General features: G+C 53.6%; 1 protein-coding gene and 1 long non-coding RNA gene across 2 annotated transcripts; both read right to left on the reverse strand.

Annotated features, from left to right (window-relative positions):
• Positions 1 to 7,224: 7,224 nt before the first annotated feature.
• LOC128850778 (uncharacterized) lies at positions 7,225 to 9,612 on the reverse strand. The gene is made up of 3 exons (XR_008448071.1): positions 9,512 to 9,612; positions 9,091 to 9,179; positions 7,225 to 7,336 (listed from the first exon to the last, which is right to left on the reverse strand). It is a non-coding gene; the product is annotated as an uncharacterized LOC128850778 (long non-coding RNA).
• A 3,703-nt stretch (positions 9,613 to 13,315) lies between these two features.
• Positions 13,316 to 18,351, reverse strand: LOC128850771 (cell division cycle protein 20 homolog). Its single transcript, XM_054055765.1, is given in 10 exon segments — positions 13,316 to 13,485; positions 13,842 to 13,953; positions 14,124 to 14,249; positions 14,417 to 14,648; positions 14,851 to 14,945; positions 15,292 to 15,488; positions 15,809 to 15,863; positions 15,865 to 15,938; positions 16,366 to 16,462; positions 17,899 to 18,351. Coding segments are annotated over 10 exon segments (1,395 nt in total). The 5' UTR covers positions 18,136 to 18,351.

The raw sequence follows: 18,351 nt of genomic DNA on the forward strand, positions 1-18,351 counted from the left end.
TTGTAATGCATTTATAAAAAGTGCAGAGATTTGATCAGCCTGCAGAAGAGAAGGCTCCAGGGAGACTTAGAGCAGCTTCCAGGACTGAAAGGGGCTCCAGGAAAGCTGGGGAGGGGCTCTTGATCAGGGAGTGCAGGGATAGGACAAGGGGGAATGATTTTCAGCTGAAAGAGGGGAGATTGAGATGAGGTCTCAGGCAGAACCGTTTCCCTGAGAGGGTGGGGAGGCCCTGGCCCAGGTTGCCCAGAGAAGTGGTGGCTGCCCCTTCCCTGGAGGGGTTCAAGGCCAGGTTGGATGGGGCTTGGAGCAAATGGGTCCAGTGGGAGGTGGAACTGAATGGGCTTTGAGGTCCCTTGCAGCCCAAAGCATTCCAAGATTCCATGATCCCACGGACTACATCCAAAGTAATTCAGTTCCTCAAAAAAATACAAACCCCCACCCCACCACACAATTCATGCTATGCCTGATCAGACGCTACAAAACACATTTTATTTTTAACACAGTCCATCACAAACTACACAGTGGGAACTGTTCCCATATCCACAGGGCCTGGAAAGCAGCCGGGGGTTCACTGCAGGCGATGGAGGTAGAAGCGGAGGGACTGCAGCAGCTCTGAGACACACTCATTGAGTGTGTCCGTAGCAGCGTGATGGCCAACTGGGCTCTGGCTTCTGCTGGTGATCCGCCTGCACAGGTAGTAGAGCTGCTGTGGGAAGCGTCTGCAGGGCCTTCCCATGACCATCCACCTGCACACGTGATTGGGAGGGCTAAGGACGAGCTCCTCATACATGTCATCTGCTCACACTGAGATCAGCAGGCGCTCCAACGGCTGCCGGCAGATGGGGCAGGTCTTGCTCATCGTGGCCCAACGCTGGATGCACCCAAAGCAGAAGCTGTGCAGGCAGTAGGCCACGTAGGAGGCATTTGTAACACCTTGCAGGCAGATGGGGCACTGGGGGCCTTCTGCTGCCTCCACCGGCCCTACCTGGGGCCGCTGGCTCCTGCTGCCATCCCTCGCAGCAGAGCTTCTCTCCCCACTGGCTCCCTCGGTGCCCGACGCTGGGTCCTGCCAAGAGAGACGTGCAAAGTGTTAGAGCGTGTCTGGCAGAGGCACTCGGGCATGCAGCCCAGCGCAGGATGCACAGGGAGCAGAACTGTTGGAGGCACGGCATCCCGGAGCTGCCACCTCCCAGCTGCCCGGGCAGAGGGGACAGCAGTCATCCAGCTCCGTGGCCACGCTGTCCCCATGCTGCGATGGCTGTGGGAGCTGGTGCTGCAGCAGCGGGTGATGCACAAGAAAAGGAAGAGAGGCCACAAGTATCGGGTGGCCCAGGGAGGGCAGGAAGGAACAGCCAAGTCCTTCCAGAAGGAAACCCTCCCAGCTCCCCAGGGTGAGGTGTCCCCTCCCAGCTCACCTCTGCTGCTGCGAGCTGCAAGCCCCTGGGTGCCACAGCTGCCTGAGGCTGGCAGGGCGCGGAAAATCCTCCAGCGTTTTCAGTCTCTGGCCTTTCCTCTTCCAATAGATGAGGCAGCCTTTGAGGAACCCCTGCTGCTGGTCTGGGTGATGATTCCTCCCCTGCAACTTCCTCCTGCTGCTCTGTCCTGGGGCCTGTTGCTCTTTGCTCAGGACAGATTGTACGCCTCTTTCTGCGGGAGTAGATCCACCAGCAGCCAAGAAGTCCCACCGCTGCAGGTACAGCACAGCCCATAACATGGCGCAAGGATAAAGGCATTTTGCAGAGCCCCAGCTGATCCCTAGAAGGAGAAACAGAAACCATGGTCAAATGGTCACAGAGAAGTTAATGGGAAGGCTGAGGTTCCATAAATGCCTTCAGGTATTTCTGTGAGAGCGAACAGGTTGGTTTTCCAGACGCTCTGGAAATTCCCACCTCCGCTCTCCCAGTAGAGCTCACAACAGGAGCCTCACCTGAGAGCAGAGATCCCTGCACACTGCTCACCAGGACACTCATCGCTCTCCCCTCACCTTGATGCTTAAAACCATTTCACCTCCTTTCTGTGAGTGCTCCCTGCTGCCCGCTCACGTGGTCAGAATTCCTGCAGGACCACCCTACGAGCTGTCTCACAGCCGCACCACAAACTGACCACAAACAGAGAACTCCCGTATCTCCCCTCCCAGCAGTTTCTGATGGAGCAGAGCCCCGTTCTTCTCCACCGCCCTGTTCAGCTGCACCAACTGCACAAACAGTTCTCCTGCACCATCCTGTGGCGCAGGACGGCAGCAGCAGGACGCCCAAGGATGGACAGGCCTGTCCTCAAGACCAGCACATAGAACACTTCTGAACCAGAGACCGTCAGCTGGGACCATCCAGACCCAGTGTGGAGCGCTGGATGCCCCAGGGCCATTTCCCAGCACGCAGGGCCTGGTGCAGCCCCACACCAAACCCAGAGCTGAGCCAGGGCAGAGCTCACACCCTGTAGGTGCTCGTCCTGTGCCACCAGGCACTGCCTCTGCCTTCTGGCATGGCCGGAATCCGGTCTAAGGGTCCCATCTGAGATCAAGGCATGGCTGGAGAGCTGCAGCTGGGACTGGAGACTTTCCCAGCTTGCTCACATGTCCCCTCAGTACGATGGGATTAGGACACCAAGGAGAGAGCAGGAGTTGGTCAGCTCTCCCAGTCCGTATCCTGTCCGCATTGATCGAAGAATCCTGGCAAAGACCAGGATGATGAGGACAAGAAGGAACATGAACATGAGGGTCCCTTCAAAAGAAACAAACAAACCAAACACCAAGGAAAGTCAGCTTCATCTCCTGGTTCACATCAGGTTCCCAGCACAGCTTGAAGCCTCCCTGTTTCTCCGGCCAGGACAAACAACCCTCAGCGGACGCATCCTTCTAAGTGCAGCATGAGGTTCCCAGGGAAGCCAAAGAATTCCCTCTCAGCACGCAAGACAAGAGCCTGGCAAGCACTAACTCCACGTGTTCAGGGCTCCCTACACCCAGGAAGGTCCATTCTGGGGACCGGCTCCTTCGAGGCTCCACCAGAAGAGAGACCGGGACAACTCCCAAGTGTCTGAGCCCCCGTACTCTGCAGGGAAAAAACCTCTCTGTGCTGCTGGTCCCTACCTCCTCCACCTCCTGAATGGAGAGATTATGCTGCCAAACCAAAAAACAGTGGAAATCCAGATTGGAATTAAGGACCATGTTGAAAGATGACAAAGCAAACAAGCAGGCACCTAAATTGGACGGGAGCTCCAGCAGCCAGGCCAGGATGGCTCCCTACACAGCCTGGAGTCAGCGATACAGCACTTGGGAAATAAATCGGATCGGGATGAAGGAGCACGGGGTAAGGCTGGCACAGTCAAACGAAAACGGGACCACCAGGGCCCAGAACAGCCCCCCACAGGGAAAATAACCAGGAGCACAGGCTCCAGCTCCTGGAGGCAGATGAAGGCAGAACCCTCAAGAACTGGAGCCCGGTGTTCAGGGCCCCGTTGGACGGGGCCTTGGGCAGCCTGAGTCAGTGGGACGTGTGCCTGCCCATCACAGGGGCTTGGATTTAGATGATCATTGAGGGCCCTCCCAACTGAAACCGTTTTATGATTCTATGATTCTGTTTCTCCCTCTCGACTATCAGTTGCACGGCAATAAGAACTACAGCCAGGAGATGGAACTGAGACTTGTCCAACAATAAGGAAGATCAATCCATGGATGAGTCTCAACGAGGGAATTGACAGAAGAGAATCAAGTGTAAAACCACCACTGAAACTATGAACCAGCTGCTGTTGCTGGGAGCTCTCTGAGCTGGGTCAGCATTTGCTAATGGCTTGTGGAAAGTAATTAAACTTCTCTTGTGTGTGGTAAATGAAAAGAACAGGGAAGACTTTGAATCAAGAGCCCTGTGTTCCAGCCTGGCCAGATTCCTCGGCGAGCACCCACTGTGTGCAAACTGGAATAAAACTCAATCCTGCACCGCTGTGCGTTTGTGGCTTGGAGAGCACATAAATGGTCCCAGGAGAACACGAAATGGTCCCACCAGAACAAGAGCTGACAGAACCCTCAAGAACTGGAGCCCTGCAATGGAGATTAAACCCCGAGCAATGACTGCGCAGAAGCAGGCACGGACACACCCGACCTACCCTGGACGTAGGGCAGAGTTTCCTCTCCGGTGGAACCAGCACCAGGCACTGCGACGGCTGAACCACAGCTGCTTTGTTTCTCACACACAGAGCACAACGCAGGCAGCTCCCAGCGGAGAGACCACCTGCCTCCTCCAGATCCTCCTGGAGAGTGAGTCCAGAGGGTGCTTGTCCTGGACAGCAGAGAGTCCTCCGAGGACACGGGGCAGCATCACAGACGATGACATCACAGAGGTCACGGCCAGAACCATGGTTTGGGTGGGAAGGAGCCTCAAACATCCGTCTAGTCCAAACCCCCCGCCAGGGGCAGCAACACCCTAAGAGGCGCTGAATGACCATTTGGGCCATCAAAATTGTGCATTATTTGAAAAATGAGGCTTTGTTCCCTGAAAGAGGATTTGGAAGATAAAAACGAGCATTTGGAACCTAGAGATAAGGGTTTGGCCTCTAAAATTGAAGCACTGGAAATTCAAAATCAGACTTTGTGCCTTAAAAATGAGGCTTTCAGGCACAAATGAGTGTTTAGACACAAAATATAAGGGTTTAGACCCTCAAAAAGACTCTGCAGGTCTTAAATAGTCTATGGGTCCTAAAAAAGAGGTTGGAAGCCTAGAATTGAGGATTTCAGCCCGAAACATGAGCCTTTGGCACTAAACAGATGGGTGCAGGGCTACAAAGGAGTCTTATGATCCTGCAAGGGAGGAGAACCTCTTGGTTCTTCTGTAGCCCCCAAAAATGAAGCAAACCTCCAGGGCAGAACCCCCCCCCCCTCCATCCCCCCCCCAATGCCACCTGGGCCTAGAGGAACCCCAAAACTCAGACCTATTTCCCCATAGTGACCCCAAATCTCCCCCAAACCTTTAGGGGACCCCAAAATCCAACACCAGCTCCCTCAAAGCTTCTGGACCCCCCAAAACCTCACCACAGCTCCTCCCCAATGGCCTCCCTGAGCCCCTGGGCACCCCAAAACTCCACCCAAGCCCCCCCAGTACGCCTTGCCAAGTCCCGCAGGAACTCCAAACCCCAGCCCCAGCTCCCTATAGCCTCCCCCAAATCTCATCACTGAGAGTGCGCTGAGTCTCATCAAAGTCCTGAGAGAATACAATTTCTTTTCATATTTATTGTTAGAGGTATACAATCAAAAAGAGAAATAAAACCAAACTGAATCTCACCAAATAGACTCCTTACACTATGATGCTCTCAATCATGTGAATGTTCAAGAGAGAAAAGCAGCCCAGGCACCCTGTTGCTCTTAAAACGTGCCCTTCATCTAGCAATATTTACAGAAAGGTGCATGGAGAGGAACAATTCTTCAGGACCGTAACACACAAAATACTTCTACAAACAGTGCTGCTGTGAACTGGGTTGAGAACACACGTGCACTTGCGGGTTCGCAGGCACGATGCACATTAACACTTCAAAGGACTGATCCTCTGAGCAGCTCCACTTTCAGTCTCCAACAGCACAGGAGATTGGAAGGTGTCAACCAGAAAGGGCAACGCTGCTGAGATTGGTCACAAAAAGAAGCTGAGGTACTTCCGAATCTGAAAAAGAAAATGTTTTCTCATCAGCCTGCATCCTGACAGTCCGTTCCAGCAAGTCGCTGGCTGAATTCCTCTAGTTAGTTCTGCTGCCAGCTGGAAGTCTTGTTCTCCAGCCCAGCAGAGCACTCGGTCCGTGTTCACTTCTGCCAGCCACACTGGGCCCAGGCAGTCCCCGTGGTGGGACCAGGAGGCTTGACTTCGATGCCATGAAAAGCCAAAGTCAATATTCAGTGCATATTTGATTATTAAGCAGGTATTCCTTTAATAAACGGCTCTGGGGTACACATGGGGTAGTCCACCTAATGTGTCCAACTACTGAGACTGCTTACAGGACTTTGTGTCTCCGGTGATGCACAGGATCTGTCCCTTCCCCTTATCCAAAAGGGGATAACACTTAACGTTAGACATATGCCTTCACTGTCTGAACGTGCACAAAGTGGCTGGATTGGGAAAACGCAGGAAGGGGAAGGTGAAAGCATGAAGCGTAATGAGTGGAAGATCTGACAGAAAAAGACCCTTTCCAAAAGGGTCCTGGAGAGTCTTGTGGCAATGCACAGAGGCAGCGAGGCAACAGCTATGCTCGCACAGCGCTTGCCTCTCCCACAGGAACCCTCTTTGCCGGTTGCCAGCAGCACCTGTGCTGCCAAAGCAGAAAGAAGGTGATGGCAAGAACCAGGCAGCTGGCTGCTGGCAATACTCTGCCTCTCACTGGAGGACGCTTTCTAAGTACTGCTGGAAAGTCCTCTTCCTTCTACCCATTCCTAGACAGGCTTTCCACAGCTTGTTTAGTTCAACTCTTTGTCCAGAAGCTTTAGTTACCCAGCTCGGTTACTCAATACCCAGTTCTCTTCAAGGGCTGTCCTAATGACACAGAACACGGAAAGTCTGGAGGCCTCGCCAGGTGGGGCGAGGATTTGGGTGCGAGGGGAGGCATTTGATTTCTAAGAACTTGAACAGTTTTTAGAGAACCTGTGTATAACCTTCCAAAACAGGACAAAACCTAAACCTGTTTCTTTCCAGGCAGTTGATCTACATTAAAAGCCACTTAATCCCAATACTTATTAGAAGGTCCAGAGTGTTTGTGTTTTACAGGCAATCAGTACAGCTCTACGCAGCCCTCTCCAGCTGAGCCCAGCACAGCTTCACCTTGCAATTCAGCTGGAGACTGCCTGCCGCAGCAATGGCTGCTTTCAGAAACTCCTTCTTCTGCAACTCCACGTCTTTCCCCTGACAGGGCTGCATCTTTCCCTCTCTACTCTTCAGCTTGCCCTAAAGACAGTCCTCCTTGCAGAAGCATGTAAAAGACAAGAAAGCTTGCAGCTCAACGCTAGTCTGCACACAGGGTTGCTCTATGCACACTTCATTCATTAACCAGGACGATTTTGTTTCTCACATGAAAAGCAACGCTTCCCTTCGCACAGGTTCAGGTGGGAAATACATTTCATCCTAATAGTCTTGTTTGATCTGGTCTTCGCTAACCATGATGCCATCACACGCTAAGTTGAAGTGGAGAACACTCCAGCCAGGGCTGTCAGCTCAATCGACTGTGGTTAGCAAAGAGAAGTCACAAAAAAGACACATACCTGAATACTGTTGGCATGGAGGGCACCGACACATTGCTTTTCCCTCTCACTGTCCTGCAGGTGAGGGTCCTGCAGTGACTCTTGATGGGTACTTCTGTCAACTTCTCTCTGCTGCCAGAATGAAGGGAACAAGTTGTTATGGCAAACCACACCGAGTAACTGAGCTTTAAAGGAACCAACCCCCACAGCTCTCACCACCATGTCTGACACCCCCAACACCTGGTGAGTTCTAAGCTATGCCAGACTGGTCTGAGCCCACCACAACTAGACAGAGCTCCTCGAGCTTTTCCTGACACTCTGAGGCCACTGAAGCGAGGACAATCAGCTGAGTTTTTGGAATAGAGGCTTTGCTGGAGGCAGGAGGCGTACTCCAGTTCATCCGGGTTCAGCAGCCTCTGAAAGGCTGCAATTCCATTTCGTGACCTCAAGCTCACCCCCACAGGATATCTTAGCCATTAAGCTAATTGGAGAAATATTTTAGCGGCTGCTCTTTCCAAGCTTATGAGTCCCCCATGACCTCCTGAGGCACAAGTTCAGCCACCTTTAAAGTGGATCAAAGACACTGAGGATGGAGTAAGAAGCACAAGAAACTCAAGCTTATTTCATTCACACCTCCATCTCCAGGCAGAGCCCTTCCTTCAGGTCTTAGAGCCCCTTCTTCTCCTGCAGGAAACCAGGATCAGGAATCAGGTTTCGGCCACCTCTCCTGAGAGAGCCCTCTCCTGAGATAGCCGTGTGCAAAGTCTTCTCAAAGAAACAGTTCTACCCCCCTGCCAGCCACAAACAGAAGGATAGTTGTGACGTACCTTCTCATCTGTTTCAGCAGTGGAACCTCTTCCTTGTTAACCAGGCTTCAGCATTTCTCTCCACTTTGACTCTAGCTGGCTGCTTGCCTTGCCCTGGTTTTCTCTGCATTGTAGCCCCTCCTCTGCCCGCTCTAGAGGAGAAGAGAGAGTGGAGGTTGGCTTTCGCATGGCTCTGAGAAGACGCACTCCCTGTAGAACAGTTTCCATCAGTGCATCTCCCATCTCCAATGCGCCCCCTCCCGAGGCAAAGGGCATCTTTAACACAAGAATCCAAAGGCAGCAGGAGTTACTGCAGTTGGAGAATCCATAAACTTCACATTCTATGGGATATAGCAGGATACATCCATACAGAACCTTCTGCATTTGCATTAAGAATGAGCCCTGCCCAATTCAGGCAGATAGAAGCAAAATAAGCCACCTCAGCTGCAGATACCCTCACGCTACCGAAGCTCCTAGTGTTACTGTCTCTCATTTGGTGAGGATGCCAGACACTGCCTTACATTTCCCCCCCTAGAGATGGTCCCTCCAGCTTAGCAAGCAGATCAGCTCTTCCACCACGTGACCTCCGTGCTGGAGAAATTCAGACCCACACGATCATAGAATAGTTTGTGATGGAAGAGACCTTAGAGATCATTCAGTTACAACCCTGCTACCATGGGCAGGGACACCTCCCACTAGATCAGGCTGCCCAAGGCCCATACAACCTGGCCTTGAACACCTCCAGGATGGGGCAGCCACAACTTCCCTGGGCAACTCGGGCCAGAGCCTCACTACCTTCATCATGAAGAAACTCTCCTTATGTCTAGTCTAAATCTGCCCCTCTCCAGCTTATACCCATTGCCCCTCGTCCTATCACTACAAGCTTCTCTTTACACCGCCTTCCCAGCTTTCCCGTAGCCCATCAGGTACTGGAAGGTCACTCTAAGGTCTTCTCTGAACCTTCTCTCTTGCAGGCTGAACCCCAACTCTCTCAGCCTGTCCTCACAGCAGAGCTGCTCCACCCCTTGGATCACCTCTGTAGCCCTGGTCAGGACTCGCTCTAACAGGTTGGGGTCTCACCAGAACAGAGCAGAGGGCCGGAATCTCCTCCCTCGCCGATCCCACTGCTATGGACGCACAGAACATATCTGCCACAGCCACCGCTCCCTCTGTGGGGAGAAATGGGTGTAAATCCCAGGAGTTAATTTTCCACTCGCTAAGGTAAACCACGACAGAAGCGCAAGGATTTTCAGTCCCTACACAGAAGCTTCCTACATCCCTTGAAGCAACATCAGCTGCCCGGCGCTCAAGGAAGCTTGAGGCATCAGTGTAAAGGAATGATGCACCATGGACCTCCAGGAAGCCATAAGCACCACTCCAGTCTGGATGTGAATTCTCTATGATTTTTCATAGCCCTCGTTGGGACTCGCACTAACAGGTCTGTGTCATTCGTATGTTGGGGATTCCAGAGCTGAACACAGGGCTCCAGGTCGGGTCTCACCAGAGTGGAGCAGAGGGCTGGAATCTCCTCCCTCACCAGTCCCACTGCTTTGCAGGCATCCATCACCAGTGCTTCTCATCCCGTCACTTTTCTTGGCAGCTGAGGTCAGAATTGACACAAACAAATTATTGAAGACAACAAATCTAAATCCGTTTCCTCATCATCTGAATTTAGCCTGTGTCCCACACAACTAGCCCAATGCCAGGCCAACCATCTATAAACCACATCCAATGGTCACAGGCAGTGTCAGAGCCACCCAGATGCAGAAGGAATTAAACCAGAAGATCAGCCTCATCTCCTGGGCCAGGCAACCACCAGCAATCCAGCCACAGACACCCCAACAGGTGAAGCAAAAGCTGTCACTCGCCAGGGGGAACTGGTGGGGGACCGGTATTACCAGTGGGGTTCGATCCCCTAGCCCCAATGAAGCTCTGCTTCTGACTCAGACCTGTCCTCCCAAGAAACGCTGGGATTTTTAGCCAGTTACCAGCCAGAACTCCTCATAGTTCCGGCTGCACTTTGAGTGTGTGCAGGTCCCCGTGCTAAACTTTCCCTGACACTCAACTGTAGCTGCTTCCTTCAGGACAAGCTCTGAAGCAGATCTGCATTCAGACTGGGTCAACCCAGAACAGCACATGCCGTCTACAGATACCTCTGATCCCAAGAGATTTCTCAGTCTTACCTCGGATCCAAAGAGTTTTCTCAGGACTTCTCAAACCAGAGAGGGCACAGGAGTTTCTTTGATCTCTGGAGGGACAGGACTGCACACTTGAAGGGCAATTACAGCACTCGGTCTGGGAAGACCCAACAGAAAATTACTGCTCAGGGAGTGTTGAGCAGAAAAAAGGAACTGTTCAAATATTCATTCATCAGTTAAACAACCTGTCACTGGCTGATCACTGCCACCAACTGATTCCTTCAAGAAGCTCCTTCTCTGGCCAGCACAAAGCATCTCTGCCACAGCCACTGCTCCCTCTCTGGGGAGAAATGAGTGTAAATCCCAGGAGATAATTTTTCACTCTTTAAGGTAAACCACAACAGAAGCACAAGGATTTTCAGTCTCTACAATGAAGCTTCCTACATCCCTTCAAGTAACATCATTTGCCCTGTGCTCAAGGAAGCTTTAGGTTTCGGAAAGGTTCCACTTCTTGCATTCCTAAATCGCAGGCAAACTTCAGCCAATCTCAGCCGCCGCTTGTAAGACCTGGTCTACAGCCCCTCAAGAATTTTGTTGCCCTTCTCTGGATGTGCTCCAGTGCCTCAATGTCCTTCTTCTAGTGAGGGGCCCAACACCGAACAAAGGATTCAAGGTGCGGCCTCACCAACGCCGAGCACAGGGGAAGCCTCCCCACTCTACAGCTGTGGAGGAGAACTGGTTCTCTTCTCCTCTGGACTGGGAGAAATGCAATGAAGCAGTTCTGGGACGGACAGACTGGTAAGAAAGGGAGGAGATTCCCCTCGGCAGGGTGAAGCCTTTCCGAGCACATTCTAGGAGCCCCACAACCAGAATGGACTCTTCCTTCAGAAAAGTCAAGCATGTAAGTGAGCCAAGGGCAGTGGGAACTCCTGTCATACAAGAACTGTACATTTCTCCTACCCAATTTCCTGATCCCCTGCAGAAGGAGGACTTACTACCACCTCTCTGGCTAAAAGTTCCCTTACATTCTGGCTTCTACCCCATTGTGGCAACAACCCCTGAAAGTCTCATACATCCATACACCAAACGCAGACGCAGGCGAAAACCCACCTCCTTGGTTTTTAAACGTCAGTCCCTGGTGCTTCTCTGCAGTTTCCTCTGGAGAGGATTCCTGGCCTCAAGGACAGTTCTCCACTCCCAACTCGGTGCTGACTTCACTTGCGTGTAATGTATCCACCTGTCGATTTCTTCTACCTGAAGGGCGGTGCGAGTTGTTATCAGCACCCGAAAGGGTTGCTTCCAGCTTTCTGCAAGTTCTGTTCTCCCACGTCTTGATGTGGACATATTCTCCAGGCTGGAAAGGGTGTCCTGGAGAATCTAAAGCAAGAGGCTCAGAACATGTTACACACCGCCCCAGGTCACTCGCTGTTTTACCCAGTGACAGCAGTTTCTCCTTTTAACACTGTCTTGAGGAGAAATGGTCATTTGATAAGGCCTCCCAAACATTGATTCATACAGACTGGTCTTAAGTCTCAGCTCTCGGCTGTAGCCTTGTTCTTAGCAAAGCCAGTGCAAGAGCTTGGGACCACCGCAAAGAAGGCTCCTGACAAATCTTACCCTTTGGTCTCTGCAGAGTTTGATTCATCCTTTCCACTTTCCCACTAGTGGGGGGCTCCAGGGGGTGGGCAAGGCCCATTTTCTTCCTAGGACTTGGCTCAACTCTTGTACGATCTCTGCTATAAAGCGAGGACCTCTAGCTGACAACAGACCTATGGGAATTCCAAACCTTGGTATAATTCCCTTCAAGGAGGTTTTAGTCACCTCTCTTGCTTTACGGCTGCTGCAGGGCAATGCCTCTGGACAGCCTGACAATGTGTCTCCTGGTCCCAACAGGTCCCGGGATCCGCCCCATCGGGGCAGTTCAGAGAAATCTCTCTGTCAGGGATCACCAGGGGCATTTCCTCTGCAAGTGACTCCCAGGGGAGGGCGCTTGAGAGGGACAGGATTATTGGTCAAACAGATTCATAGCTCCCCACAATGGATATTCAGATCTCTCTCTATGGAAGGGATTAATACCAAGATACCTTTTCCTGCTGCCCTCGAGCTGCTCGCTCGGACAGCCCATTACGTACCTTCATCGGGGAGTTTCCCACCTGAGGAGCCTTGCATTAGTGCCACTTATCTCCGTTTCCGCATGTCTTCCCACAACTGCAGAATTTCTTCTTGGTGCTTGATGTGGGATCCTTGTGCAGTTAACAGTCCTCTTTCTTTGATTACTGCCCTACGGGCATGGACTGCCCCCGAAGCATATTTAGAGTCCATCCATAGATTTACCTTCTAAAGGCTGTCATGATTCCATGATTCCGCTGTTCCCTTTACCCCTAGAAAGGCAGCTGCATTTCCTACCGCAGCTGTTTGGAGCTCCTTCAATCAGGAGCTCTGGTGCCACCACTACCCGCAGGCCCTGGCCACCCCTGACTCACGTTACCTAATTACCTAGAAAATGACCCCACCAGTCTTTTCCCGTCTCCTGCTCTCTGGGCTAAGACCCCCAAAGCTCGAGGCTGTATTTCCTGTACAAACAACTTCAAAGGTTTTCTTAAATTGGGCACTCCCAGAGCTGGGGCAGACAGAACGGACACCTTAATGGCTTCCAGCGCTCTCAAGTCCCCACATCTGCAGCACTACCCCAGAGTCTCTAAGGGTTTTCTAGAGAAGCTTTACCACAAGTCTATCATGAGGTATCCCCAGGCGACACCACCAGCCATTCCTAGAAGGTCTCTCAGCTCCCACACGGCTCTGGGCTCGGCGCTTCTGCAGACGCTTCCTTGTGATCGCTCCTGAGTCACTGACGTCCCAGCTGTCACTCCAGGGCTGTCTCTGCGACCAGCACGCAGGGCGCAGGGTGCTGCAACCTTCTCGGCGGGCACAAAGGCAGGGGATCCTGGCTTGGAGACCATCCTGGTGTGACACCGTGGGACTCATCCACCGCATCCACGCTGGGCTTGCTTCTGTCACCCATGGCCTCCTCTTCCAGCACACTCCACAAAAAAAGACAAATGAAAGCACTTTGTTAAATTTAAAATGCTAATTAACATTTAATAACATTGAAAAAAATAAGTAAGGGTAAACCAGGTTTCCCTGCTCCCCCCAACAACCCCATGCCCTTAGCGTATGGCCTGGTGAAGGATGCTGCTTATGACTCTGTTGGCCTTCTCTTTCTCCTTCTTCATGATCGGATCCATCTGAAAACAGCGCCAGAGTCGCAGCGTTTCATCCCCAGCAACCGAGGCCACGGTTTCACCATCAGGGCTCAGAGCCATGCTCAAGACTCTTCCTGTGGAGGAGGAAGGTCTGTGCTCAGGGACGGGCCATTCAGCACACGCCCTGCTCCCTCTGCTTCTGCCACCACGCTCACATTTACTCCACTGTGCCCCAGGAACCCCACCAGCTTGAAGAGCTGTCCCCACACCATGCTGCAGCAGCACCAATTCACCCCCTAGGCGTGCATTTGGAGCAACAGCGCTCCTTCAGCAGCCCTTAGGAGGGCCTCCCTCGAGCAGCACGCACCTCTGCTTGCCATCCTGCATCAGTGGGGCTCCAGGTTGCGCCACCGCTCTACTCAACCCAAGGATCACAGCTGCCTTCAGCCTCCAGCAGCCCTCCCTTCCCCAGGCAAGGAGTGCAGCCTACCTCGCAGCTCGGTGACCTTGGACATGGCTGGATACTTCCAGATCACCAGCTGATTCTCTCCATGGCCTGAAATGAGCTCCTTGTAGTTTGTTGACCACAGGATGGAAGAAACCTGGCAGGAGGCAGGAATGCAGGGAAGACAAGCTGCTTGTGCTGATGCTCAGCACCCAGAAAGGAGCACGGACCCCTCCTTGTCCCTGCCCCTGCGCCTCAGGAGCCAGCAACTCTGCTCCAGCGTCCCACCAGAAGCCGTTTACACCCAACCTGACGTCCATGTCTCACCTGGGAACGGGCATCAACGTTGCTGAGGCAGCTGCCAGAACACACGTTTCAGAGGCGGATGCGTTTGTCACTGGCTCCGCCTCCAGTGGCCAAAATGCTGAACTGCCACGGACACCATGCCACAGCCTGTGAGAAGAGGGCTCGTCCTAAGGTGTGCCAGAAGCAACCTGTGCGCAGGCAGTGCTGCACATCTGCCCCGCACGCAAACGCGTGCCCACTGCTGCCCCGCATGCAAACGCGTGCCCACAGCTGCCCTGCACACAAACGCATGCCCACAGCTGCCCCGCGCTCACCTTGACAGCATCCTGGTGCTGACAGAAGGTCTGGACTGGAGCAAATCCTCCATGGCCCCCCTGGATGCTTGGCCAGACGTTCACCACGTGGTCATCACCACCGCTGGCAAGGTAGCGGCCATCTAGAGACCACTGCAGTCCACACACCTCCCATGTATGACCAGCAAGCGTGACCGCGTGATGCTGAGCGACTCGGACATCGTGGTGGTGGATGAGGCCACTGCGTGACCCGCTGCAGAGAGAAGGTGCTCAGGGTCAGGCTGCACACATCGGCATGAAAAGCCCTCCTGGCGCTGGGGCAGGACTGCTGGACCTGCCGCAGGGTTTCACACCAGTGCTACCAGAAGCGCTGGCCTGCTGGGCCGAGTGAAGCAGATCCAGAAGAATCTGCACCAGCTCTACACCACCCTTCCCACCCCCACCCACTGCTTTACCTGGACAGGATGTAGCTGTTCCAGCTGAGACACCCCACACGGGACACGTGGCTGGTCAGAGTGCGGAGACGTTTCTGACGCGTGATGTCCCACAGCTAGAGAAGCAGAGCAAGAAGTTCTCCAGAGTATCAGGAAATGCCAGCCCCGTTGCTTTGCCCTACAAATGCCACTGTGCAGGCTCTGGCATTCAGTCAGGTCACTCTGGGAGCAGCGATCAATTTGTATCTCGTGCCCACAGAACAGAGGAGAACTCGAGGGCTCAGAAACCCCAAACCCAAGCTCTGCCTCGCTGCTGCAGCTCTTCACTGGCTGTGGACGTCTCCAGACCACACCAGGCAAGTCAGAGCGTGTTGCACCCTTCTTGTGCCGGACAAGCCTTTGTCCCAAGGCCCCACAGCTCCAGCCATCCCTGGACAGTTCCAGTTTGACTCCTGCACTCACCTGCACCTCACCATTGCTTGTGCCAACAGCCAGGCAGTCTCCTCCGTTACCCCAGGACACAGAGGAAACATAACCATCTGCGTACTCTGTCTCCATGAGGTTGATGGTCTCCCCGGAGGTGTGGTCCCACAGGTAGACAGTGGTGTCCAGAGCCAGCGCCAGGAGGTTTTGAGTGCTCCAGTCAAGGAAAGTCAGATCTACAGTTTGGAAGAGCAATGCAATGCAGGTCACGCTGTGCTGCCCTGCATAACCCTTCACCAGGGCTGATGCTGCACCTTCTGGCTGTCACTATGCCCAGCTGGGGGCCCCATATACTCAGTCCAAGTCACCTGCACAGCCCTTGGGACCACTGTTCCTGGAAGGCTTCACCCCAAAATTGGTCCGTGCCAGCCCGAGGCCATAAGACACTGAAACAGCCCAGGCACAGCTCCAGTTCCTCAGACCACACTGTCCTGAGAACTGCACTGCACTACACAATGACCTCAATGCCCAGCACTCGACATCGCAGCCCACTTACAACAGTCATCACGGATGTCTGGGGCACCCAGGATCCGGTCTGCTGCGGACGAAATGCAATCGGCCCTTCCTCCTGATGGACCCAGGCATCACCTGGTGCCTGTAGAGCGCTTTGAGGTTGTTCTGAAAGCCTGTGTGAAAAAAACCACTTTGATTAGCCTGAGTTCCTCTTTCCTCCCAGCTAAGGCCTGCTCACCCAAGGAAAAATCCCTCCCAGGGAACATGCAGCCCTGAGAGCAGAGCCACGCTCAGAAGAGTGCAGGGCACTAACAGCACTGGCGGGGTGAACTGCTCAGCGAGGGAGTTGGAAGCTCGTGCAGCCATCAAGAAGGTTTGCCACCTGCAGCCCCAGAAAGCACCCGGCAGCTTTTGTAAATCAATTCACTGGAGCTGCCACACAGCCCCTCAGCCACAGGAAACCTAAGGATTAGGGAAGGCCCAACGTGCACAGCAGCTCCGAGAAGCCAGCTGATCCCTCCAAGCGTGGAGCCTCTGGGCTGCTGTTCCCCTGCCCAGGGGTCTCCAGCTGAGCCAACTCACCCAGACCCTGTCCCTCACCTGACGCAGTGCTCTGAGCCTTTCCACTGAGGCCCAGGATCTTTGCCTCTTCCACATCAAAGCCGTTCAGAATCACTGCCCGGGCTCTCTGGCGCTCCTACAGAGACAATCTGCCCTCAGCGAGATGCATGGGAAACACAAAGCCCATGCTCCACTTCAAACTGCAGCTGGCAGAGCACACACCTCAGCCGTCTTCTCCTAGGATCAGGAGGTGCCCAGCCGTGGGGTGGGCATCAGCGGCACCCAGCCAGCTCCAAGGGCTTGGAGCTCGATAACAGTCAGTTTGGGGCCTGACTCAGCTGCTCTCGCTAACTTCATTCTCTGAAAGCTACTGCATGCTTTTGAGACAGCGTTCCTCGCTAGACGGGATCCCACAGGGCACTGGTACACAAAAAGACCAATGCTCACACTTATCCCTCAGGAACCGAGGCCATCCTCGACACAGCGCAAAAAGGCTGTGCTGTCAAGGCGGGGCAGACAGGACAGGTGACCCTAAAGTGACCAACAGAGGATTCCAGCCCATCTACATCACCCTCGGTATAAAACTGAGAGACCACGAGGATCGGCCACCTCTTCTGCAATGGCCGGTGAGGACCTCGTGTCTCTGTTTGCCCCTGACCCTGGACCCGTGTGTTCCTCAATCTGGTTCCTGACATCAGCTCCCTCCTGGCCGTGGAGCCATTCCCTCGTGTCTGCTCTGCAGGATCTGCTGGTGACATTCGGTCACTGAGGGATGGGGAGGGGGCGTGATCTCAGAATATTTGTATATATTTTTTAATTACTTTCTAATTAGTTTAATTATTATTATTATTATTATCATTTCATTAAAGCTGCAGTTTTAGTTTCCAACTCACAAGTCTCTTTCCTCTCATCTCCCTTTCCCTCTTTCCCTGGTGGTGGAGAGGGGAGGGATTGGGGAGTACAACTACATGGTTTTAGCTGCCGAAATCAGCCGGGCTCGGTCTAAACCGTGACACAGCTCCAAATGGTTTTTCCTCAGACTCCAGCACACTGTCCTGCTCCCATTGTCGCACAGAAGAGTGGACAGGTCAGTGTCTCATGGCCAGCGGAGAAAGCCACAGTCACAAGGAACCGAACGCTTCCTAAACAGATGTCAGAACCCAGCAGACGCATTCCAGAGCAGCTCCCCATGCAGACATTGTCCTGGAACAGCTCTTGCCAGCAGCGTCACTGGGCACACACTCACGTGAGCTTTGGAGCTCTGTCCCCGGGGCTGTGGCCCTGAGGCTTTCAAATAGAGCAAAGGAAGCAGCAGAAGCTCTTCCCTGCCCCCAGAGCAATGTCCCTACAGAACAGCTTCGCTCAGGCTCCCCTGTCTCCCGTTCCGTTCTCAGGCCCTACAGCTCCAACCTCATCCCCAGCTCCTGAAGGGCAGAGCTGGAGCCAGCGCTGCTCGGGGCTGTCAGCCTCACGCACCCATGCGAGAGAACTTCCAGGTTGCTTCTCTGGGAAAGGCCAGGAAGGGGTTTGGGAGGGACCAGCGCACTCAATGGAACTCAGCAACACGCTCACCTTCTTGGCAGCTGACACCTCAGCAGCGTCCTTCTGTCCGGTCAGGAGGAACTTGGCCACATCCATGTCCAGAGCGCTACAGCTGGGAATGTAGCGATCTGGCCCAACGATCCTTTGCGTCCTCTGCATTCTGGATCCTTCTTTACCTGCATTCACACACATCGCTATTGTCTTATGCCTACGCAAGAGCCCAGACCAGAGCCTTCCTGAGACAGCAAAGCCAGTGCTTTGCCACATCCCCCCTCGCAGACAAGCAGCACTCACAGAGCTCGTGCCATCCAAAGCCCAACTCGCTCAGACCTCTGCCCCCCATCTAACGCGTGAGTTAGGGGCTGCCAACAGATAGCAACTGCAGAGGGTCTCTGCCTCTCGGCCCCCCGCACTCCCCTCTGCCACCGCTCACAGGCTGTGCCACACCACATCCCGCTGGAGCTGCGGGAGCCGCTGCCTGTG

The sequence above is a fragment of the Cuculus canorus genome, unplaced genomic scaffold (assembly GCF_017976375.1).
Source record: "Cuculus canorus isolate bCucCan1 unplaced genomic scaffold, bCucCan1.pri scaffold_69_arrow_ctg1, whole genome shotgun sequence".
In the NCBI taxonomy this organism is placed as follows: Eukaryota; Metazoa; Chordata; class Aves; order Cuculiformes; family Cuculidae; genus Cuculus; species Cuculus canorus.